The 23364-nt window shown below is 64.0% G+C and overlaps 1 protein-coding gene across 1 annotated transcript; it reads right to left on the minus strand.

Moving 5' to 3' along the window:
* Window positions 1–235: 235 nt before the first annotated feature.
* On the minus strand, window positions 236–16025 carry LOC135993299 (diacylglycerol kinase delta-like). Its single transcript, XM_065643045.1, has 29 exons — window positions 15861–16025; window positions 11730–11840; window positions 11536–11616; window positions 11200–11304; window positions 10843–10975; window positions 10540–10646; window positions 9956–10081; window positions 9715–9817; window positions 7570–7732; window positions 7368–7476; window positions 7046–7185; window positions 6837–6918; window positions 6266–6357; window positions 5918–6017; window positions 5401–5641; window positions 4982–5083; window positions 4772–4871; window positions 4185–4292; window positions 3534–3630; window positions 3350–3457; window positions 3057–3170; window positions 2735–2869; window positions 2481–2647; window positions 2221–2338; window positions 2048–2134; window positions 1838–1954; window positions 1641–1752; window positions 988–1118; window positions 236–565 (listed from the first exon to the last, which is right to left on the minus strand). Exons 1-29 carry the CDS (start codon window positions 15864–15866, stop codon window positions 491–493), a joined length of 3270 nt encoding a protein of 1089 aa, XP_065499117.1. The 5' UTR covers window positions 15867–16025; the 3' UTR covers window positions 236–490.
* Between the last annotated feature and the right edge of the window lie 7339 nt (window positions 16026–23364).

Below are 23364 nucleotides of genomic sequence, written 5' to 3' on the forward strand. Positions count from 1 at the left end.
TACGGGATGGTGCTGTGGTCCCCCTTGTTGGCTTGGGGCGGGGGGGGCTGCATGGTGGGGAGTAGGAAGCTGAAGTGGCCCAGTCCTCACCCCCATTTTCCCCCCCACACCCCACCTTGCCTTCCCTGAGGTAATGACACTACACAAGCAGCAGCAATGAGTATCTCTTCTCCAAATATTTACACAGCTTAAATACCCATACAGGGAAGGGGGATCAGTGCTTTGGCCCCAGCTCCTGTACTGGCCCCACCATGGGCTGGACCGGCAGTCGCACCATGTTGCCTACAGGGCTAGACCTCTGCTTTAGTGTTTCCAGCCCCACAGGCTCAGGGAGAAGCAGCAGCTCCAGGGACACTGGGGGACAAACGACGAAGCGAGGCAAGCAGGGGGGCTCCACACGCATGGGGTGGGACAGGGAGTTGGAGCCCCCCTGCCTAACCCCTGATCCTGAGGGGCAGCACTGGGGCTGGGCTCCTGCCCTGCTGCCACCCTAGGGTGGGTTGCTGAGCTCCTTAATGGCCTGGAGGATTCTCTTCATGTGGCCCACTTTGGTGATCCCCAGGTCCTGCAGAAGGAGGAGGGAGCTGATGTGTTCTAGGAGCCCAGCCCTCGGCTCTTCCTGGTGAGGAAGCCATGGGACGGAGGACATGGCTGCAAAGCCCAGCTCCCCATGCTCTCCTTGCTGAGAGCATGTCCTTGCTGGGAGCCCTCTGTCCTCTTGCAAGCACAGGAGAGGGCATGGTGCTGTTGATCCTGCTTTGGGCAGGTGGACAGAGCTTTGGCCCTGGCCCCCACCTTGCAACCCTCTCCCCTGCTTCCAGCCCCTGCATGCAAGCTACGCAAGCGGTGAGAGCTCAGCCCTGTGGGGCTGGTGCAGGGTCAGCACATGCCTTTTCTCCCCACGAGGGATGGTGAGAGGAGGAATGGAGGAGGACACTGTGCTCCCCAGGGCTGGGGGTCCCTCAGAGGGCACAAGGGAGGTTGTACCTTCAGGTCTCTCCTCTCCAGCAGGATCAACTCAGAGCCCTGGATGTCATGTCGGACAAAAATGTCTCTGTACTCCCCTAAACCGAGCGCTTCCAGCCAAGCTGCCACCTCCTCGGAGCCCCACTTGTCCGCTAGCAGGGAGGAAAAACACAGCGGTGGCCTGGGCTCCCGCGCAGGCAGGCGGCAGGCAGACCCGGGCAGCGGTGGCGGCAGGCTGCAGACAGCACCCCCCACCACCCCCAGCTCTGCCAGGGCCAGAGGCCTCAGCAGGCTCAGGCTGGAGCAGTTTCTAATCTCTTTAGCTTACTTATGGAGCACCTAAGCTTCTCCCCCTCAACAAGACCCTCCAGCCCTGGGGCAGGGACTTACCCAAAGGGCTGAGTGGTACCAGAGCCCCCTTTTCCCACTTGCAGTGGTGATGGAGTTACAGGGCCGAGGGGCTCTGCATGTCCGTTAGCAGAAAAATTAGGCTCTATGGGACTGTTGGTGACAAAGGTGACATCCCCAGGCAGCCAGGACATGCCCTGTCCCCCTCCCAGAGGGTCCCTCTGCAGCGTGCCCAGGGCAGGAGGCTGATGGATAGGTCAGCGTGTGGGGGTCCCTACCAGCATAGGCTGCACCTGTCTCCCTCCTCGCTGCGCTGCCTGCTTTACCTGGCAGTGCACTGTTAGTTTTCTGCTTTTGCCCTTTGTCCTTGTCCTTCCTGGGCTTGGGGATGTTGAGGCGAAGCTTGAAGCTGCCCTTGTTGGTACTGCCGGCACTTTCCTGTGAGAAGCCAGGCTAAGCAGGGTGCTACAGCCCCATGGGAACACCCAGTGGGCTACACCACCCCCGGTCCCTGTGCACCCACCTCCTCAGCGGGGTGGGCGATGGGCCCCAGCCAGTGGATGTCCAGCAGCCTCTGCAGCTCCTGGCCCAGCACGCTCAGGGGGCCGTGCAGTGCCTCCTCCTCCTGTGGCGAGTCCAGCTGTGGGGGACAGGGACCATCTCCAGAGCTGCGGGCCAAGGGCACGGGCCCCGCCGTTGGGGGGCTTGGGGTGCTCTCCAGCCCCCCACTCACCGCCTTCCCTTCCAGGAACGCCCTGGTCTCGGTATATAGCTCCTTGATGCTCAGCACCACCTCCACAGCTGCATTCCTGCTGAGAAACTGGGGGGCATGGAGGGGTGACCCCTTGAGCAGCAGGGCCTGGGGGCAGCCAGGGGAAGGTTGGTTTGTACCCCAGTCCTGCTCACCTCTGAGGTGCCAGTGGCTTTGTTGGAGAGGGCTTCGCTCAGCGCCAGGGAGCTGGTGTTGACAGCGTGCGCCAGCTCCTGCTCCATGGCTTTGTGAGCCTTGGCTGCCTCGTGGATCCTGCGGGTGAGAGGGGCTGGAGCTGCCGGGGCCCCCCCGGGCTGGACGGATGATACAGGACTCGGAGACCCTTGTAGCTCTGGGTGGCCACAGTGAAGCTCTCCCCACCCGTGCCCACCACATCCCCATCCCGCCGCCTGACCTGGCGATGAGGGTCTCGGCGACCTGCGAGACCTGCTGCAAGAGGCTGCTCTCCTCCTCGGTCAGGTACTCCATGGACTGCTGGGAGCTGAGCCGTGGCCGGGCAGCCGCTCGGTAACTCTCCCCCTTCTGCTTGTCCTCCCAGGACTTGAGGGTGCTTTCAAATGCCTGCAGAGGTGACCCCCACTCAGCCTGTCACACCTCCCCGTGCCCCAGCACAGTCCCGCTGTGCAGCCTGTGCAACCTCGAGCTCACCCTGTCCCTTGTCAGCATCTGGGCTCTGTTCTTGTGCTGAATCTTGATGATGCCAGGTGGCTGGATCCAGGCTTCTCCGTCCACCTGCACAGGGACGCCCTCATCCCCCCGGATGGTGATCTTCACCACGCGGCACTGCGGGGCAGATAGCCCGGGGCTGGCATCGCGCTGGCACTGTGCCGCTGGCTTCAGCCACTGTGCCAGGGCTGAAAAGCCTCCTGGTGCCAGGTCAGTGCAGCCGGGAGCCCAGCTGAGCTGCACCACTGGTGCCCCAACAGCTTTCTGGCACCGCGCAGGGTCCCACAGAGTCCCTTGCCCCTACCTGCGCAATGCGATGGTGCTGGAGGTTGATGACCCGCGACACGGCCATCTGGATGCTGCCAAAGACGGCCACCACCTCCAGCTTCTTGTCATCGAAGGATGGAGCCCCGAAGTTCTGTAGAGGACCAGTACAAGCGAGAGTCACAAACCCGGCTCATTTTGGGACCCAGCTTTTCCCGCTGTGTGTGCCCAGGCACGGACACCCCAGACCCCTGCCTGAGGGCTTGTGGGTTCCCTGGGACTGCGAGAAGGACGTTGTGCTCCCGTCCCCTACCCCACGGCACTGGCACTCACATTGTCCTCCTTGGTGCCTCCCCAGAAGTTGATGCCCCCGGCGTAGCTGGGGATGTTGAGGACAGCAATGCCCTGCAGGCTGGGCAGCGAGATGGGCACCCCGTCGCACTGCAAGAGAGGGCTGAGCCTGGGGGCCACCACGCCACCACCCCCCGCCCCGTCCCTGTCCCCCCCAGGCCAGTACCTCCAGCTGCACCCGCTGCTCCAGGTTCTTGTAGGTACGCTGCAGGAGCTCCTTCGTGCCCAACACCCCGTACCACATCATGTTCTTGGTGCGACTGCTGTGGGTCAAAGAGGGAGGGTGAGAGGGGCTGCAGGCTCCCCCCCAGCCTGCCACGGGCTCTGCACCCTCCCCGGGCACTGGGCTGAACCAGCCAGCCTGGAGCACTGGTCCTGTGCCTGCCTCAGCTTCCCCGCTCCCAGAATGGGGGGGGCTGCCCGCTGCCTCCTGGGAGGTGCAGGCTGCAGCATTTGGCATCCTTGCTGGCATGGCAACGTCTCCTCTGTCCAGGTGCAGGGTGGGCAAATCCCACCAAGCTCTTCTGTGCCCATTCACACAGCCGGGGGGCATCAGCAGCCAGAGCCTCACAGCAGCCCTCCCCGCTTCCCAGGGCTGTTTGCAATCTGCCACACACCCAAGGTGCTCACCCCAGCACCACGGCGATGGCTGCAGGTGGAAAACCTGCCACAGAAAGGGTTCCCCAGCCAGCCATGGCAGCCCCAAGCTGACCCCATGCCTCCCAGCATCCCGATGCTCCGTCCTGTTTCAGGCCTCAGAGAGCCAGAGGGGGAGTACATGTTTTTCCCAGTGCAATCTGGGGGGGGTTCAGCGAACCTGCACTTCTTGGGGTGCTCGTCCCGCTTGTTGTTGAACTCCAAGGAGATCTTCGCATCCAGGCCGATGCCAAAGTAGTTATTCATGACGCATTTCTCCAAGAAGTGGCTGAAAGTAGCAGACAGGGCGGGCAGGTTGGGCGGCAGCTGCACAAAGGCAGCCGCTGGGCTGGGACCAGAGGATGAGGTATAACACCCACCGGAGCTGCAATGTGAGCTCCCAGAGGGGTTAGCATTGGAAAGCCCGACCCAAGCCAGTAGGGGTGGATGGAGCCCCCTCGGCCCCATGCTGGGACACCCATGGCGCACCCAGGACCTGCTTGTGCTGGGCACAGGGGGAGCCCCGAGCTCCCACCATGAGCACGGTGCTGGCCAAGCTGGCAGCAAGAGATCCTGCAGCTGGCACACGCAGGCTTCCCCAGCGTGGGCACCGCCGGGCCGGGGCGGGCTGGGCCCCAGGGCTGCCGTGCTGGCAGGCAGAGGATGCCCCAGCAGCCGTCTCCAAGAAGCAGCATGGTTCAGGTCTGCTCCCGCTGTCTGATGGGCAGCAAGGGCAGGGACCCTGGAGGGGGAGGACCCCAGACTCACAGGGCACTGGGGTCTTCGGGGAACTGCAAGCTGCCAAAGGTGTCTGGCCGGTCCAGAATGATGGAGGAAGATGCGGAGGTCACCGTCTCCCGCCGGGAGCCTGGCCGGGGAGGAGAGAAGGCAGCTGCTGAACTGGCTCTTAGCCTGAGCCCACCCCACAGCTCACCTCCACGGCCCCCCAAAAAGCCACATGCCACACTGGCAACTTACTGAGCCTCTCCTCCTCCTTGTTGAGTTCCTCCGAGCTGTCCTTCTTGCTGGGGCCTGTGCTGCCCCGGTAGGCTTGTGTCTGTTTGTTCTGCTCATCCACAGCTGGATGCAAAGAGAAGCGTGACAGCTAGTCCCAGGCAACCCCATGGCCCTGTGCCCCCTCCCTGAGCCAGCCTCACGGGCTTGTGCCAGGCAGGGCCCAGGGTGGCACCTCTGGCCCATGTTGGGGACCTCCCTCAGCCACATCAAACATCAGAGAGAAGAGCTGATGGCCCTTGGATTGCACAGCACTGCTGCCACCCCAAGGATCCAGACAGGGAAACCGAGGCACGGGTCCAGCCCAAACCTGCGGGGGCTCCGCAGCCCGTGCCAGGCTGCTGCAGCATCACGCGAGCTGCCAGCCCTCGCCACCCCCTCACCTTTTTCCGCCTGCTCAATGATTTGTCGCAAAGCTTTCTTCAGGCTGTTTGCCCGCAGCATGAGCTGCTCCTTGGATTTGAAGATGCGAGGCACGGAGCTGGGGTTGAAGCTGCCACCTTTCTCCTGCTCCTTGCTGTCGCCAGGGGCAGCCTGGGCCATTCCCTCAGGCACCAAGATGGCCTGAGCCTCCTCATTCAGCTCCCGCACCAGGGAGTCCAGCTTCTCGTTCAGCATGGCACACTGCAGGACACCCCCACGCTCAGCACCCCGGCACAAGCCACTGTCCCCACCAGTGCTGGGCGCTCCCCTGGGCACCCCGTGCTCGCCTGGCCCCTGTAGCGCCTGGGCATCCCAAGCACGAGGGCACTCCATCTCTGCTGGAAACTCCACACCTGACTGCTGACCCTGAGCGCCCAGGCACCCCGAGCACAGTGCACCCCGGTGCATGCACAGCAAGGAGCAGACCCTGCCCCTCCAAGGCCGGAGGCTGCGCCATCCAGCTCCCCTGAAACCCACCTTCCGCGCCATCAGCTCGGCCTCCTGCTTGTTCTCCATTGCCCTCTTGTAAGCCCGGCCAACTTCCGCCACAAAGTCGTTGACGGTGCCGCAGAGGAACCTGCGAGGGAAGCGGGTGGAGAGGGGCACACCCCGCTGGGCACAGATGCCAGTGGGGGGCTGCTGGGGTAATGCCCCCTGCACGGGAGGAGCAGTGGCGGGTTAGCTGCCGGGCACCAGCACAGCCGGCAGCCGCTGGTGGCCACACAGGGGACAGCCTGGCCTGGGGAGGGCTCGGCACCCCTGGGGACATGCTCCCGGCCCCGGCCGGGGGTGGTTCGGCACCCCCATCGCCAGCCGCCTCCTTACTTGGCAGAGGAGATCACCACCGAGTGCTTGTCCGACTCCAGGATCTTGGCCAGGTGGAAGGCAACAGAGTCAGCGTAGTGGGAGATGTGAACCTGGAGGGGACAGGGTAGCTGGAGCCGTGACACCCTGCCGGGTGCCCTGCTCCAGGATGGAGCCTTGTCCAGTCAGCCCTGGACGGGAGATGAACAGCCCTCCTCAGCCGCTCTCCCAGCCCCAGGGCAGCCGTGCCCACGCCGCCACGCAGAGGGGATGCTCAGCCGCAGCGGGAGGGAAACTGAGGCAAGGTGCTGAAGGGGAGCACACAGAGGAGTCCAAAATAGCAGGCCAGCTCCAGCTCACCCTGCTGCCTGCTCCCAAGTGCACATGCCGGGCTGAGACCTGCCAGACTCACCTCGTCACACACAGCCAGCTGCCAGCCCCCTCGCAGTCCCAGTCCCCGGGGACCCCTCCATGACCTCTCCCTGTGCGATCCCAGCCTGCGTGCCCCTGAATCAGCTGGTGGGGTGAACGGGGACCTGGCCCCCAGCCTGCTCTCTCCCATCTCAAGCCCTCAGTCCCCAGTGGTGCCCACCTGGATGTTGGAGTCCCCGTTCTCCTCCTCCTTCAGGGCCGGGGGGGACTGCTTGGGGGCCTCGTAGGTCAGCACGCTCCACCTGTCAAGCACAGACCACTGCTGCCTGCCACCTCCCAGCACCCCAGCACAGGGACATGTGGGCAGGGGACAAGGACAGGTCGCCTGAGAGGTGCTGAGGTGAAGGGGGAGCACCACACCAAGCTCACCGGTCCAGCATCTTGGTGGTGGCCCTTTCCAGCTTCTCCAGGATCTGCAGCAGCTGGGTGTCATCGTCGCACAGGCTGCCCCAGCCCAACACCCGTGCCAGGTCATTGCCAGTCCCCAGGGGCAGGACACCCAGCTGGCACTGTGGGAGAGGGACAGGGCAGGGGCCTAAGAGCAGCCCCGGGGGGCACCCACAACACCCCTAACCCCACCGTGCCCGTCACTGGCAGCACCCCAGGGCATGTGAGGGGACTCCCAGCTGCAGTGGTGCCAGCACTGGGACGGTGCCAGCCCACGCCAGCAATGCCAGGCACTCTCGCTCACTTGTTTGTGGAGGCCAAGGGCATCGATCTCAGACAGCACCCAGCCCACGCTGCCGTCCCCCCCGCACACCAGGATCCGGAAGGTGGAGAACTTCTGGAAGAGGCGCAGCCTGGGCACGAACAGGAGAGGGGGCTGAGGCCTGTGCCAGGTGCCCACCGGGACCCTGCCAAGGCCACCCCGGGACAGCCAGGCCAGCGCCTACCCCAGGTGCGGGCCCCCGTTCATGAGGTCGAAGACTTGGGCCGGATTGAGAAACTGCTTGAACTTGCGCAGAAACTTGACACCCTGGTTGTCCCCGCTCTTGGAGTTGACAAAGGCCAGGAGAGGGCTGGAGCAGGTGGAGGGGCAGGTGGCCTTCCAGAAACCTGCAGCAAGCCCAAGCACGTGAGCCCCCAGCCCCAGCTCCCACCCCATGAGGACACTGATGGAGACGCCTTGGGACAGCACAGGCCACGTGGACACCCTGACTGTGCTGTGCCCAACCTGCAGGGTGCTGGGGCCAGGCAGGAGGGACAGTGATCGAGGTGCCCAGGGTATGGTGAGGGGTGGGAGGAAGAGTAAGAGATGGCAGTGGGGATGGGGATGGGGAGGGGGATGAGATGGGGTTGGGGATAGGGATGGGGATGGAGACAGAGATGGGCAAGGGTAGTACTGGGGCAGATCTAAGCTAGGTTTCTGCTCCACCGCTGTCCCTGCAGGCACAATGTGTCACACAGCTGACTCGTGTCCCCAGACAGCCACTCCAAAAGGGGCAGCAGTGGTGGGTGTACAGGAGGGTCAGTTCCTTGCTGTGCCAACAGTCCAGCTGGGACAGACCCAGCAAAACTACACAGGAATGGGGCACACTCCCACCTGGGGGTGCTCCCAGGGGTGGCACTGGCAGCTGGCATGACCACAGGGGGCCAGCTGCAGCCCCAGGGGGCTGCACTGTCACCCCAGCTCTGCCGCCTGCTCCTACAGGGGCTCTGGTGGGATGGGGCAGAATGACGCAGAAGCCTCAGGAGGCTTGGCAGCCAGCACCGTGCTTTTAAAGAAATGAGATGGGGAACGAAATGTGCCCGAGGCAGAGGAGGATCAATCACTGGCCTGCAGCCCGCCCCCAACTCAGGCACATCTTGGCCATCCTGGTCCTTGGGCCACAGGCCGGTCGGTGCCTGCTGGCTCCTTCCCTTGGCAGACCTGCGATGCCGCAGTGGGGGAAGCACCAGCCCTCACTGCTGCTGGCACCGGCCGCGCGGAGCCCCGCGGGTGCCACCGGCAGCCCTGCTGCCTCCGGAGCGCGGGGAGCAGCATCCTCACAGCCCACCGCCTGAGCACCACTCCATCTCCGATCCCAACCCAGCCGAGTGGATCCGCAAAGCAAAACACCGGGAGCTGCTGAGTCAGAGCGTGGGCTGCCGCAGAAGAGCCCGCTGCCAGCGGCACCATACGCTGGGGGACAGTGCGGCGGGAGGAGGGGGGCTGAGGCTCCCTGAGCTGCTTCCTGCAGTAGCAGAGCCCAGCCCTGCTCGGCAGCGGCCACAGCTGCCAGCCCCACAGCCACGCCGGCCTCAGTTGACAGGACCACCGTGAGACGGACGGGGCAGTGACGGTACCGGGGGGCCCGGCCGTGAGCAGCGCAGCTCTGAAGCTGGAGAAGAAGCCGCATGATGGTTACCCTGACAGCATCCCGATGAGTAACGAGAAGCAGATGAGCCACCGGCTGAGCCGAGCAGTGAAAATCATTAAAGAATGAGGAAAGAAATATCCGGAGGAGAAGAACAGATTTTGCTTGGCAGAGGCCAGCTGGGCCCCTCCGGAGAGAGCGAGGGAGATGGGGGGTGGTTCCCGCAGGCTGCACATTGCTTCTCTCCCCAGCGCCCCGCAGCACCCACACTCTGCACTAACCAAAAAAACAGCTGAGGTACAGACACCGAGAAAATAATCCAAGCAAGGGCCTCATCCTGCCCTGCAAGGTGCTGAACCATCGGGGTGCAACAAGTGGCATCTCACATCAGGGGCTCAGGGCTGGCGCAACTGACCCCAGCACGGAGGGACCGTGACCGGGGCCACTGCGAGAGGCAGCCTGGCAGGAGCAGCTGAAGCCACACGCAGGGCAGAAGTGCCACCCCAAAGCATGGCACTGTCACAGCCCCGGGGCAGAGCACAAAGCAACAAGCAGCCTTCAACCAAAGGTGTGACAGGGAGGGGCGCTGACTCCGGAGCCTCCTGATGGAGGTGTTCCTGGTGCCGCACAGGAAGGTGGGCACAGGGCCAAAAGTCAAAGCCTGCAGAGGAGCTCAGAGCCCTGTCCCAAACAGCCTGTCCCCCCGACCCACAGCCCAGCCCTGTCCCCTCCAGGACTCACCATCTGAATCGATGCTGTTCAAGGCGGTTGGCGGGATGATGGACACTTTGTACTGGCCCAGGGGGCATCTCTTGCCAAAGAGCTCCTTGCAGGCGCTGTGAACCTGGAGATGCAGGGACATGTGCAAAAGCAAAGCTAGCGAATGCAGCACCAAAGCCCTCAGCCTCAGTTTCCCCAGCAATGCACCCAAGAGGTGCTGTCTGCGCTGTGGGGGGGACGACAGGGAGGGACACATCCTTACGATGGCCTTGCACCAGAGACACCGCCAGTCCTGCAGCCTCCGGACGCTGCCGCAGGTCCGGTCGCAGACGGCGCAGCGCGCACTGACAGGCAGGTTCCCCTCCAGCCACTGGTGGGGCATGGCCACCTGCGGAGAGGGGCAGTTGCCAGTGCCACACCACCCACTGCTGCTGCTCCCGCGCACTTCACGGACAGTGACACGGGCCACCCCCTTCGCCAGGCACCACAAAAGGGGTAGGCAGGGATGATGCCCCACAGCAGGGCAAGGCAGCCCTGGGACCCCTCCCGTGCCCTCTCCTCCCTGCCTGCCCGGCCCCTTGCAGCTGCCAGCGCATGGGACAGGGCAGAGGTGTCCCCAGCAAACATTTGGGGTGGCCCCACTTGGAGAGCAATAAGGGATCCTGATGCTGGGTGACTGAGGAAGTGCCCCCAGACCATGTCCCCACAGAGCCAAGTCCAGATGTCACACAGTGCAGGGGACAGCTGGGTGCCATGATCGCCCTGCCACTGATGTGGGGACAGCAAGGCCAGCTCTGCTGGTGGCTCTGTCCTGCCAGGGTCCCCCAGGGGGTCTCCCCCGCTTACCCCGTCCTCATCCTCGATGATTTCGGTGCCGATGGAGGCCAGGGTGGTCCACTTGCAGTTGTTGGTGGCTCTGACAGCGCAGCGCTTGTGTGCCTTGAACTTGCAGACTGCACAGTGGGGAGCAAATGAGGAGCAGGGACGGTCCCCGCAGGATGCGCAGCCCTGGTCCCCCACCCCTCCACAGCTGGTGACGGCAGCCAGGGGGCATCAACCCGCACCCCTCCTGCTCTGGACCAACCTCAGAGGGGGTCCCCCACCCCGGTTCCATCCCCGTCCAACCCCCGGCAGGACCCCAGCTCTGACCTTCACAGGAGAGGCCGTGGGAGGTGACCCCCGGGAGCGCTTCGCGGCACACGTTGCAGAAGGTGGGGCGGGCATGGGAGCAGGCGTACCAGTTGTGCATACCCGAGAAGTGCTCCATGTTGAACTGCGTGGCCTGCTGGGGCACAGCCCTGCCCCATCAGTCCCCTGGGACCCCCCCCACTGGCACTCCTTCCCTCCTAACCACCCCGAGTCCCCCCAGCCCCGCTCTCGGCTCCTGTCCTCCCCGTGGGGCTGCGCCAAGGGCAGCAGCTCCTGTCCGGCAGCCAAAGGCACCCCCTACTCCTGAGGGGTGCCCCCTTGCAGAGAAGCACCCGCACAGCCCCCTGCCCACATCACCTCATGGATCTCCCACTTCTGGACAGATTTCAGGGCACTGATCCAGTCCTCCATCTCCTTTCGGTTCTCCGCACATAGGATGAGCTTCCGGAATGGCGTGATCACCTGCAACAGCCACCGTCTCCATGTCCCCTTACAAGTCCATCCTGCAGCCAGCCAGCCCCAGAGAGCAGCCCCCAGCAAACCCCGGCACACGGCCAGCAGTGCCACCTCCAGCAGCATGAGGCCACACTGTGGGGTTCCCCGTGGCTCTGTGGGGAGGGGGACGTCTGCAGCGCCCCTGCCACAAGGTGCTGAGGTGGAGGGCCACAGCAGGTAGCCCCGCATCCCTCTCACCGTGAAACTGTTGTTGATGTTCTTGGTGCTGGTCTCAGCCACGCTGGCATCAGACAGGTCCACCTCATCGAAGATCAGGGACTGTGGGGGAGAAACCAGAGCGCCGGTTCAGCAGGAAGGGATTTTGCGCTCCTCCCCCAGCTTGCAGGCTCAAGCCCCCCCAGCTGACTATGCTGGCAGCCCCCTCAGCCTACCTTGGCATCCTTGGCGTAATAGAGCGTCCTGCCCCGCAGCTTGAAGTATCGCCTCTTCCACCTCTGGAAGGAGCTTGTCTGCTTCAGCAACAGCCCCTCCTTCACGCTTTTCTGCAGAGACCACAGGGTCGTGAGCTCCCACGGCCCCAGGACCCCCAAAGCCACTCCCGCTCTGGTGACACCAGTTCCTGGGTCCCCAGGAGCTAAGAGCTTCCCAGAGCACAGGTGGGACACGTTTGGGTTCACGCTGTGCTGGCTGTAGCAGGGTAAATGATGTCCATCGCTTGCCATTCCCTGGGCGTCAAGCACTTTATGTGCTTCAGGAGGGTGCTGCTGGGCACAGCGGTGCTGGCAGCTGGAGGTCCCCAGCAGCGCGGAGCCACCGCTGCCTCTCCCTTCCTTCCCCTGAGCAGTGCCCAGGGGAGCCTCAACATGCTGCAGCTCCCCAAGGGCAGAGCTGGGGCTGGGAGAGCTCCCTTGGAGGGGACACCACCGCCCCAGAGCCACCAGGACTGTGGCTCGGAGGTGGCAGTAGTCGGGCACTGCAGCCCCAGCCCCTTTGCCGGGAGGCAGCCAGCCCTGCCTGGCTCCCACAGCCCCCGGAGGGGACAACCCGAGGCTGAGGGCAGCCCGGGGCAAGGCAGAGCATCCCCCGCAGTGCAGCGCATCCCTGCAGCCCGGCTGCCCGTCCTCTGCCCTCCCCAATCCACGGCACCTGCCAATATTTACCCTCCTCGCAGCGGTGTTTACAAGGCTCAATTAATTAGTGTTTGCAACGCGGCTACAAGCCTGTGCCGAGCCGGGTGGCAGAGATGCTCTGCATCTCTGGCACTGCCTAATCTTTGATTGTATCTTCTTTAAACACCGCCGGCAGCCCCATTCAGCTGCTCCTCTGCAATTAGCTGCAACAGCGGTTGTATTAGATCCCAGCACACAACAACAAGGAACATTTAACGGTGAATTAGCACTGGGCACCGAGACCATTGTGAGAGAACCGCGGGCTCGGCGCTCCTGTGCCCAGCCCGGGTGCTGCTGGAGGTGGCACCCAGGCGCCCGCCAGCCTGCAAACACACCGGCCCCTGGCCTCGGCATTAACCCTCTGCCCCACGGCTCCAAACGAGACAGCCAGAGCACCAGGAGTAGCAGGACCTTCCAAGGTCACAAAGAAGCCAAAACCCCACCTGGGCTGCCCCCCAAGCCTCAGCTCCCCCAGATGCCTGACCCCTTCCCAAGCCCCCCCAGGGCATGCACCCGGACGTCCCCGGCCCTCGTAGAATCATTTCAGTTGGAAGAGACCCTCAGGATCGTCAAGTCCAACCATAACCTAACTCTAGCACTAAACCATGTCTCTAAGAACCGCGTCTAAACGTCTTTTAAACCCCTCCAGGGATGGTGACTCCACCACTTCCCTGGGCAGCCTGTTCCAATGCCTGACAACCCTTTCCATGAAGAATTTTGGAGAGGGAGGTTTTAAGCTTTTATTGCTCCCTATCAATGCTTCACTCCCCCGGGACTGGTGCAGGGTTTGGCTGTGGTTTCCCCATGCTGTCTGTGAGTGTCGGCGCAGGTTCAAACAGCCCTGCTGTCCCCAGTGCCAGCACCCAGGGACCTACCGTTCCCCTCCCCGGCCTCTCAGCTGCAGGAGCACACAGAGGAGATGGTGAACCCCGAGCTGCCCTGAGCCCAGGCAAGCCACAGCCAGCAAGGGGAGTGCAGCCTTTCATGGGAGTCCAGCTGCGATCCCCAAATCCACATACAAACCATGCACCCTAGTAGGGTGCATGTCAGGAGGGGACAGGGCAGGGCCCTCCCATGGCCAGGTGGGATCCAGCCACAACCACCTCTCCCACCACACCCGTTCACATGCAGCGGACACAGGCACAGGCTCCGGGTTTGCTGCAATCATTGCTTTTGCTGTGAAGGACAGGCAGCGTGTGCTGGCGAGCAGTGGCGAGAGGGAGCCCATGATGGTAAGGAGCTGGAGAATGTAATGTCAAGGAGAAGGAAAAAGAGGCATCTCCATGCCGGTGGCTCAGGGCTAACACGGCAGCGGCCAGAGCCAGCGCTGCAGCAGGGCGCGGGTGCTCAGTTCTGCCCGGCTCCAGGGCCACGAGGGTGGCAGGACACGGCCAGGGAGGCTGCCCTGGGGGGAAAAGGATGCCAGCCCCAGGCTAGAGCAGAGCCTGAAAGGCAGAACTCCCACCTCCTTCACCACACACCCGTTAGAGTTTACGACACCCACAGTGCTGTGGCTGCGGAGGGGTGTGCCTCAGTTTACCCCCAGTGCAGACTAAACTAATCACCAGCATCCTAGCGTGGGGCAGCAAAGCTGGTGCAGAGGAGCTTGGGAAGCACCTCTCCCCACATCCACCCTTAGGTGCTTCCCAAAGCATGTGTGGGGTGCCCCAGGCAGGCCAGCAGAGCCCAAGCCCTCTGCCCTGCCATGCACAGCGTCTTGCCACACAAGCCCTTATGAGGCTGCCTGTCCAGGCTCTGTCACTCCCAGCGCTGACATGATAGGGCACAGGTTCAGTCCGTATTGGTGTTGCCAGCACTGGGCCAGCCAGTCCAGTCCCTGGGGAAACCAGGGCAGGTCCCCTCTCCCAAAACGAGCCATGGAGCCCGGCTGTGCCACGCTGCCCGGGCAGGCACACGAGTCCCTCTGCCTGGGGTGCTGGAGGGCCGTTTGGGGGTCTCACTGAGGTGAGCCACCCACACACACCTGATCTTTTGTCCGCAAGTCTCAGCCAGGAGCACCTGGTGCTGCCCTGTGCCTGCAGCATCTCCCCAGTGGCTCAGCAGTTTGGGACCCCCGCTTTTGACACTATGGACACCAGCAGACCTGGTCATGCGGCGGGAAGCCGTGTTGCAGTGGGAAGCGTCAAGCGAGCCTGTCGTTTCCCCTTTGCAAACAGGAACGGGATGGGGAAGGCAACTGAGTGGTGGGTGGGATGTGCCAGGGTGGCATCGCCCCTGGCATGCTGGATCCCCTGCAGCTCCAACCGAGGCTCCAGGTCACCACAATAATACAATCCACAATAGCAAGTGGCTCTGAGGTACCCTACAGCTCCCAGGAGCAGGAGCAGCGCAACCGCAGCACAGGGTAGGGGCTGCCTCCTCCTCCTCCTGGCGTGGGAGCTCCATGCTGGACGCTGCACAGCCCTGAGCATGGGGTGCCACCCACACCCCCAACCAAGCCATAGCCCCTTTGCTTACCCCAGCCGCAGCTTTTCTGGCTGGTAAGCCCCAGCCGGCGCTGCAGGGAGCCACAGCGAAGCCAACGCTGGCTCCATATCAGCAACAGAGGTGGCGACGCGGTGTGCTGATGCCCAGAGCGATGGGCAGCCTGCCCAGCCACCAGCCCGAGGCTGGGTCCCCTCTGCAGGGCTCTGCCCCAGCCCTCCCCTGCCCCATCTCGGGGACCCTCCCTGCTCTTTTGAGCCCAGGGGGCTCAGCACCACCTGGGATGTGCCTGGCACTGGGGGGGTCCCAGAGACACAGGGTGGGGAGGCAAAGGCAAGAACAAAACCACCGCAAGTCTGCAGAGAAACCGCCATTTCCGCTCAGCCACAGACGATGAAGGGCGAGCAGCACCAGAGCCTTGGAGGGGACACTGCTAAAAATAGCCCCATGGGGATGGCTGGCCACCAGCAATGTGCCTTTCCAGGACCACGCTGGTGCCCAGGAGCCATCACGCCGTGCGCTGGCTGTGTGCTCGGCACAGGCAAGGGGGCTTGAAGCACAGCCCCGGGGGAGCTCACGTCCAGCCAGCACTTCCCTCAGCCCCACGGCAGGGCCCCAGGATGCTGTTTTGAACCCCAACCCCGCTCTCTCAGCTCTGCCGCTGCTATCCCCAGGAAGCACCTGTAGTGTTGCCAGGTTTGACCACAGCTGGGGTGGGAGGGTTTTCCTGCTGGGATCAGCTTGGACAGCCAAGGAGCTGCCGGAGAAGAGCCAAGGAGGCTGAGTTACTCACGAATGCTGGCACACATGGCTGGTGGGCACCACAGTGGCTGCCCACCCCGCTTGCAGCCATACACCACTCCTGATGGGATCTGCTTGGCCCCATGGTGACACAATGCCTCGTCCGGGGAGGAGGAGAGGGGACCGAACACCTGCCAATGCACTGACCTGCATCACACCAGCAACATCCCGGGTAGCTGCCCTCCTCCAAATGCAGCAGCCAGCCGTGTCCAGTCGGGTCAGAGCTCATGCCCGTCCTGAGATGGAGGGTGCCGGGACAGCAGGGCAAAGCTGGCAGCCCTGCAAGCAGCCTCGCTGCAGGGCCACCAGCATCTGCTGGGCACCTTGTGGGCTGGAGTCGGTTGGAAACCTTATCAGGCTCTGAGATATGGCAGAGCTCTTCCGGGACCGCGTGGCCCAGGGGCTTGGTGCCCTGGGGGTGTCCCGGTCCCACAGGCTCGGCTGCATGCGCACAGCCTGAGGCTGTAGCCTGCTGCCACTGCAGGACCCCAAACCCCCTTCCCAGTGCTGGGGGGATCCTTGAAAGGAGATTCCAGCGTTGGTCCTGACATGCCATTACATGGTGCAGCGAGACACCGCTCAGGCCATCAAAAGTAGATAGAGGATTTACTGAGAGGAGAGGAATGAGGGAAGGAGCCCCCAGAAGAAGAGCAATCCCCCCTACACCTCATTCTTCTTCAGCAGTCATGACCTTCAGCTGCTTTTTTGAAAGGAGCTCATGCTTCCCATCTACAGCTGCACTGGTCCCCAAGCATCCCGCCGGCAGGGCAGGCATCCCGGGCCAGCTCGCCCTGTGCCCTCCTGCCCCTTGTGCCCGCATCCCAGTGCGCACAGCCACAGCTCGCCCACCCTGCCCAGCGCTGACGGGCAAGAGCAGCTCTTGCATAATGGAAAATGTGAGCGGGGAGAGGGCAGCCGCGTCTGAGAAACCTCACAAACATCCGGCTGGCGACACTGCGGCTATCTTTACACTCCAGACACCGGCTCGGTGAGCCCTGATTAAGGAGAGTAAGCCCAGGCTCCCCTTCCCTGCTTGCCACCCCCTCAGCCGGGGCGGTCCCAGGCAGCGCCACCGTGCCCCATGGTACAGCCCCACTGCGGGACGTGACCCAGTGACCAGCCCGTCCCCTCACCAGCCCCCTGCAGGACACATGCCACCGGGCTGGGAGCAATGCAGGGCATTGCTGGGGTGGAGATACCCAGCCCATGGGCTCTCAATATCTCCACGGATGGAGACTCCACAGCCTCTCTGACCAGCCCGTGCCAGAGTTTGACCCATCTCACAATAGAAAACGTGTTTTCTTGTGTTCAGATGCAATTTCCTATTTTTTCATCTGTGCCCATTGCCCCATTGCTGGACACCACTGAAAAAAGCCTGGTTCCCTCTTTGCTGCACCCTCCCCTTCAAGTATTTATCCACACTGCTGAGGAGCCCCAGGCCCAGCCTCCCCTCCAGGCTGAACAGCCCCAGGTCTCCCAGCTTCTCCCCATACAAGAGATGCTCCGGTCCATCAGCAGTGCCAGCCAGGAGGATGCACTGCCTGGGAGCCATGTGCCACCCTCCAGCAGCGGGAAGGAGGTTTCCAGGCCTGGCCTCAGGGGCCCTACTTTGCTTTCCTTGTCTTTTAGCCAGGATCCAGTGCTCCCCACAGCCTGGCTCCGCAGGACTGCCCTACCAGGCCCCCGCAGCTGCCCCAATGCCCCTGCACCCACAGGCACCGCTCACCCATCCCTGAGGGACCCTGAGCCCTCAGGGTGCCCAGTGCCTCCAGCAAGGACCAGGACACTCATCCCTCGGGGTACCAGTAACCCCACTGACCTCCCCCAGCCCCCCAGGAGGATGCTAGCGGGTTCCCCAGCCCCACCAAGCGGCTGTGATGTACCCCAGCATCGGGAATTCGAGAACATGATCCCCTTTGCTAAATGGAAGACAAGCCATGCCCTTGCCCACCATGGACATGCACACAGTGCCCACTCCGTGGGCAATGCTTCCATCCCTGGCATGCACCCCCTGTGCCCCGCCTGGTGCCTGCAGCCCTCGGGTTTCGGGGCAAGCACTCCAGGACCAGTTGCTCACTGCAGCTCCTTGCAGCCGGAGCCAAACCAAGCAGAGCTGCCGGATTGCTCCCCGCCTCCGCTCAGCTGCCGGGAGAGCCCGTGCTGAGGCAGCGTTGGGAGCTGAGCGCCCGGCCCACGCAGGCAGGATGTGCCCCCCCCCACTCCTGTTTGCCAGCACCTCACATGTCTTGATGTACCCTAGAGCTGGCACCCTCTTCTTCCTCACTGTCCCTTCCCTCCATGCCCAACCTGAAGGGGACCAGTGCCGGGGTGCAGCACAGCATCCTCCTCCTGCCCTGCCCTTGGACTCCCAAAAGCTGGTGCAGGCAACCAGCAGCCCCTGGCCCTGGTGAGGAGGAGGAGGAGAAGGGGGTGGCAGCAAGACCCCATCTGTCCTGGGGCCATTTAGCCCGGCAGGGGCACCTGCGCCTGGCAGCTGTCATTGTCACCAAGCACAATGGCCTCACCGCCTCCACACCGAAGCCGCACAAAGCGCCCCGCGGGGTGTCCCAGCAATTACAGCCTGGAGAAAGCCAAGCTGGGGGTGTGGAGTGGGGCGATGTGATTGATGGGGAGGTTTGAGAAAGGGGTAGGGGAACAGGCATTTTGGAGGAGGCGCTAGGAATGGGGAGCAGTGATCAGGAAGGATTCAGCAGATCCCAAAACGATTCTCACCTGCTCCTGTCCCCATGGGGCTGGACAAACACTGGTGTGGGGGAAGCTGCTTGCTGCCACGGCCAGGGAGCAGGGTCCCCCAGTCAGTGTGGATGGGCAGACCCTGCCCAGCTCCCCAACACGGCAGGCTCCTACAGGCCTCCTCCAGCACCCCAACTACGACCAACAGCCAAAAACCAGGCCAGCCTGTCCCCCATCCACCCCCCCGCTAACCCGGTTACCTCTTGTGAGCTGCAGCCCTGGCACTAGCCTCTCCCTCACTCATTAACTGTGTGCTAATTAGGTACCGGCCCCAGTCTCTGGGGCGCAGGCAACGGTTCCCCCCCCATCCCAGCCACACATGGGTGCACAACAGGGATGCCAACGCGGCTCGGAAAGGTGCCGGCTGCAACACACGTGCTGCCTGTCCCTCCGCCTACAGCCGTGGCCGCAGCCAGAGGGGCAGGCGGCACGTGTGCCACGGCACGGCTGTGAGACAGGGACAGCCCGACCCGGGTGGCCGCAGCAATCACATCCCAAAATCCTCATCTCTGTAGGGAAAGAGCCCAACCAGCGAGGAGCCAGGCTGGCAAGCGTGGTCCTGCCTATCCACACCAAGGCAAAGGAATCCTCAGGGAAAACTCTGAACCCCAACACTGAAATCTGGTGGGGGGGTGCACATATGGCTTGGTCTCAGCCCCCTCCAGCACCAGCCCTGCCCGGCTCTCATCCCTCTCTCCTCCTTTCTCCTCTCTGCAGGCTATTAACCCAGCCGCGCCCTCTCTGCCTGCCCATCCATCACGCCGCCCGCTGTCGCCGGCACGCTGCGCGGCATCACCTCCTGCATGGCTAATTGCCGATGCCGGGCAGGATGCGGGCAGCAGCCGCAGCCGGCAGGGAGCCGGCAGCTCAGCCTTTCCCGACACGTAGCCTGTCGGCCAGCGAGGCTGGACCTGCTGATACCACAGAGGGGCTTTGACGCCCAGGTTGGGGACTCAGGGTGCACTTGTGTCCCTGTGCTGCTGCTGCAGGACATGGGCACAGCCTGGCCACCTGCCCTTCTCTCTCGGGTTTCCTGGCACTGACGAATCCCTGTGATATCCCCCACGCTCCACAGCAGGGCGAACCCGTCCGGCATGGCAAATGCTGTGTGGCAAACTGCAGTGGCTGCTGTCACCCTTCCAGGAGGGTGCCGAGGGCTTGCACACAGGGCTAAGCATCCCCAGGACCCTGCCACTGGCCCAGCCTTCCACCGTGTCCCCTGTGCAGCATCCTGCACTCCGGCACAGCCCACGGCACCCACCTGGCAGCCAGGTCGGAGTAGGCAAAGGAGGTGCCAGCCTGCTCCAAAGAAGGGGAAACTGAGGCACATTCCTTGAGCGGCCAGAGGGACTCAGCGAGAGATCCCCTGGTGCCACCTGCCCCAGCAATGTCTCCTGACAAGTGGAAACACTCCACAGCACCAGGCTGGGAGCACTGCAACTTCCGCTCCCGTGGGCAAACGCCCCTTGTCTCCCTCGTGTCGGGGCACCAGAATTGGCACCACAGCCAGGCCCGGGCCAGCAGGAGGGGAGCTGGCCCCAGCCCCAGCAGCCCTGAGCTGCCACCAGCCCCAGCACACCGCCCTGTCCCCATTGCCTCCCTCCCTGCCGACCGCACTCAACACCAAAGCCTGAGGGCACCCCCTGCACTCCCCCATGGTGTTTTCTCAGTTGTCCTCCCTCCTTGGTGCAGCATGGCCACCAAATCCCCACCAAGGAGCGGCTGGGGCTGGAAGCTGGCTGAGGGAGAATTTCTGGCACAGCCCCTCGGCAAGGCTCCCCCCGCAGCGCGGCAGCCCCCGTGTGCCCGCTGGCACCGCAGGCATCGCCTTGACTCACACCACCGCCTCCTTCCCACAGCCGGGAGGTGGATGCAAAGGGACCGCGCGCCTGGCACGTCGCCCAGAGCATCCTCCTAGTGTCATGCCCACAACTCTCCTCCCCAAAATGCCCCCCCCAACCTCCTCCTCTCCTGGCTTGCCACCTGGCCATTTAGCCCAGGTTATTGCTCCCTGCGCTTCAGGCAGGAGGTGCCTGGCCATTTCACTGTCCCCACCTAGGACACCTACGGCCATCTACTCCTGTTTGGCCGAAGGCACCACACCCTGTATTTTTGTAGGTCTGACCAAAATAGCTTCCTCTGAGCAAGCTGCACACATGCACACACAAGCTGCCCTCATGCCAACAGCTGGGAGGCAAGAGTGTCACGTCCAACCTCAAAGGTGTCCCCAGCAAACCAGCAAACCAGCACGGGGGACTGGATCTAGGGAAGGCTGCGGGAGTGGGGCCCGCAGGGGAGCTGGCACAGCCGAATTAATCTGGGGCGCCGGGAAAGATGCCAGCTCCATTTTGCCGCCCACCAGGCCCCACACGTGCCCTGCCGGCAGCAGGGTACGGGATCCCAGGAGCCTACAGGACTGTGGCAATCCTAAATCTCACCTCCAGAGTGTCCATGGGGCAGAGCCTTCCTGAAAAAGCCTCTTTTCCCCAGGGACAGGTGGCGGGAACCCAAGTGATACAAACATGAGATGAAGGCAATTTGGGGGGATGGGTATGGGAGGGACCCTGCCCCCGAAAAGTGGGGTAAAATCCATGCTGCACAGCCCCACGGGACCAACAGTGACTCTGCCACCATGGGGTGTGCACCTTTTCCATGTGCCCTTCCACAGGGCACAGGGGGCCAGACCCCTCCTGGCACTGCCCTGGGCATTGGCTCAGTTGGGTCTGCAAGCAACAAGTGCCTGGCGCTGATTTACACCCCAGTGTGGGTGAATCCTCCCCTCGCGTTCTCATCAGGGAACCCACGGACCAGCCAGCCCCTCGCCCCAGGCCCCCACGCCACTGACCTTGCTCCTCATCTGCCCCGAGGTGGACACCTTCCGGATGAGCTTGTGGGAACTGTCCTGCTCGCCCTCGCTGTCAGACGACTCCTCGCCACCCGCCTCAGGTGAGATGGGTGACAGCTTGTCCGAGTCCAGGGACGACACCGACTCCCGGGTCTTCCTCAGGAACAGGTCCCCAGGCACCAGCTTCTCAGCCATCTTTCCACCCGGCTTGGCTCAGGGCTCCACTGCCTCCTGTGACAGCCCTGGGAGGACAAGGACACACAGGAGTGAAGGAAGAGACCTGAAAGGGGGTGCACAGCCCCTCACCTTCTGTGGCTTGGCCAGCGGGAGGTGCAATCCTGGAAATCAGGGGAGACGGTGCTTCCTCACCCAGGAATGCCCCTCGGAGTGGCTTCCTTGCAGGCAAAGTTTTCCTTCCTTGCCTTTTTTTTTGGTGTCTCAACTCTTCCTCACCCTGGCTGGCATGCCAACGCCATCCCTTGCTCCGCCGTGGCAGACGGCCCTGGCAGTGGGGTGCAGCTCCCCTGCCGCAGCCCCCGCTCCGGTGCCCATCCCGGGGTGCCGGGCTGCCCGCAGCGCCCGGGCTGGAGGGGGAGACTGCATGAAAAGCAGGAGCTGCCGCCCGCCACCCATCCGCCGCGCTCCGGCAGCCGGGCAGGGCTGGGAGCATCTCCCGGCCCCTCGCCGGTGGGTCGCCGGTTCCCGGCAGGTGGCTGCGGGTGGGGTGAGATGGAGGCGGGGGGCGCGGGGCTCCCCGCATGCGGGGGCGGCCACCTCCCCACGGCATCCCTGCCCGCTCCGGGGGCTGCGGGCGGGCTGGGGGGGCACCTACCTGGGCGAGCGAGCTTGGCCGGCTGCAGGGCTGCCGTGCCCGGGCCGGGGGTGGCGGAGGGCACCCCACGGCACTGTGCCCGGCCCCACGCGGCTCCCGCGGGCCGACTCCACCGGCCTCCCCGCGGCTGCCGGCAAACGTGGTGCCGTCTCCCCGCGCAGCAACAAGCGTTTCGGGGGGGGGGGGCGCGGCGGGGGAACCGAGAGCCCCGCAGTGCTGCCGTCCTCCACCCCTCCCGGTCGCAACCCCCCTCGCTACGGGCCTCGCACCCCACTTCCAACCTCGGGACTGCCGGGTGCCGGGTCTCCGCCGAGCATCCCGCAGCACGCCCCAAGAGCGGGGAGGCGGGCGGAGCGCTCCCCCCCACCCCCCGCCCCGCGCACACACCTTGCACACCCCGAGCCGCCGCCGTCGCTTGTACAAGGTCGCTCTTCCTCCTGCCCCCGCCCGCCGCCCCGCAGCCCCCCCGGCCCCGCAGCGCGGCCCCGCCGGGATGTGCCTCTGCAGGCAGCCCCGGCCCTGCCCCTGCGCCGCAAGCCCCGGCCTGCTCCGGCGCGGCGGGCGCTGCTGCGCACCGCGGCACCGGCAGCCCACGCACGGCCCCGAGCACGCGGGCACGGCGGGCACTCGCGCGGGCACGGGCGAGCACCCGCACCGCCGCCGAGCACATGCGTGTGCAGCGCCCACGCGGGCACGGGAGAGCACAGGAACCACCGCCGTGCACACACGCGTGCGCCATCCAGGTGCACACAGACCAGCACGTGCACGGGCATGGGTGGGCACATGCACGGCTGCCGTGCCCGTGTGTGTGAACATGGGCACACGTGCACGGGCATGCACAAGCATCCAGGTGTGGGAAAGCACATGCGCCACATCCGTGCACGTATGTGTGCATGGACATGGGTGAGGACATGCACCGCCACTGTGTGCATACACGTGCACCAGCAGGGGCACGCACATGGGTGGCATGGGCAAGTGTGCACATCACGGTCATGCACATCTGCATGCACACGCCCACACGTACGTCGCTAGGCACAGCTCAGGCATGCAAATGCACTGCTGCCGTACACATACATGTGCCCACACCCATACAGGCATACGCATGCACATGTACAGGCATGGGTGAGTACACGCACACTGCTGCCATGCACATACATGTGCACATGCCCACACATACACAGGCATGCACAGCCCAGGCATGGGCGAGCACATGCACCACC

The sequence above is a fragment of the Caloenas nicobarica genome, chromosome 12 (assembly GCF_036013445.1).
Source record: "Caloenas nicobarica isolate bCalNic1 chromosome 12, bCalNic1.hap1, whole genome shotgun sequence".
Lineage (NCBI taxonomy): Eukaryota > Metazoa > Chordata > Aves > Columbiformes > Columbidae > Caloenas > Caloenas nicobarica.

What these genes read in the sequence shown, in the direction of transcription:
- LOC135993299 (XM_065643045.1), bottom strand. An exon ending in ATTACGCCAAGGATGCCAAG is followed by an intron (nt 11,617 to 11,729) that starts GTAGGCTGAGGG and finishes TCTCCCCCACAG; the next exon opens with TCCCTGATCTTCGATGAGGT. An exon ending in AGATGCTGACAAGGGACAGG is followed by an intron (nt 2,648 to 2,734) that starts GTGAGCTCGAGG and finishes TCACCTCTGCAG; the next exon opens with GCATTTGAAAGCACCCTCAA.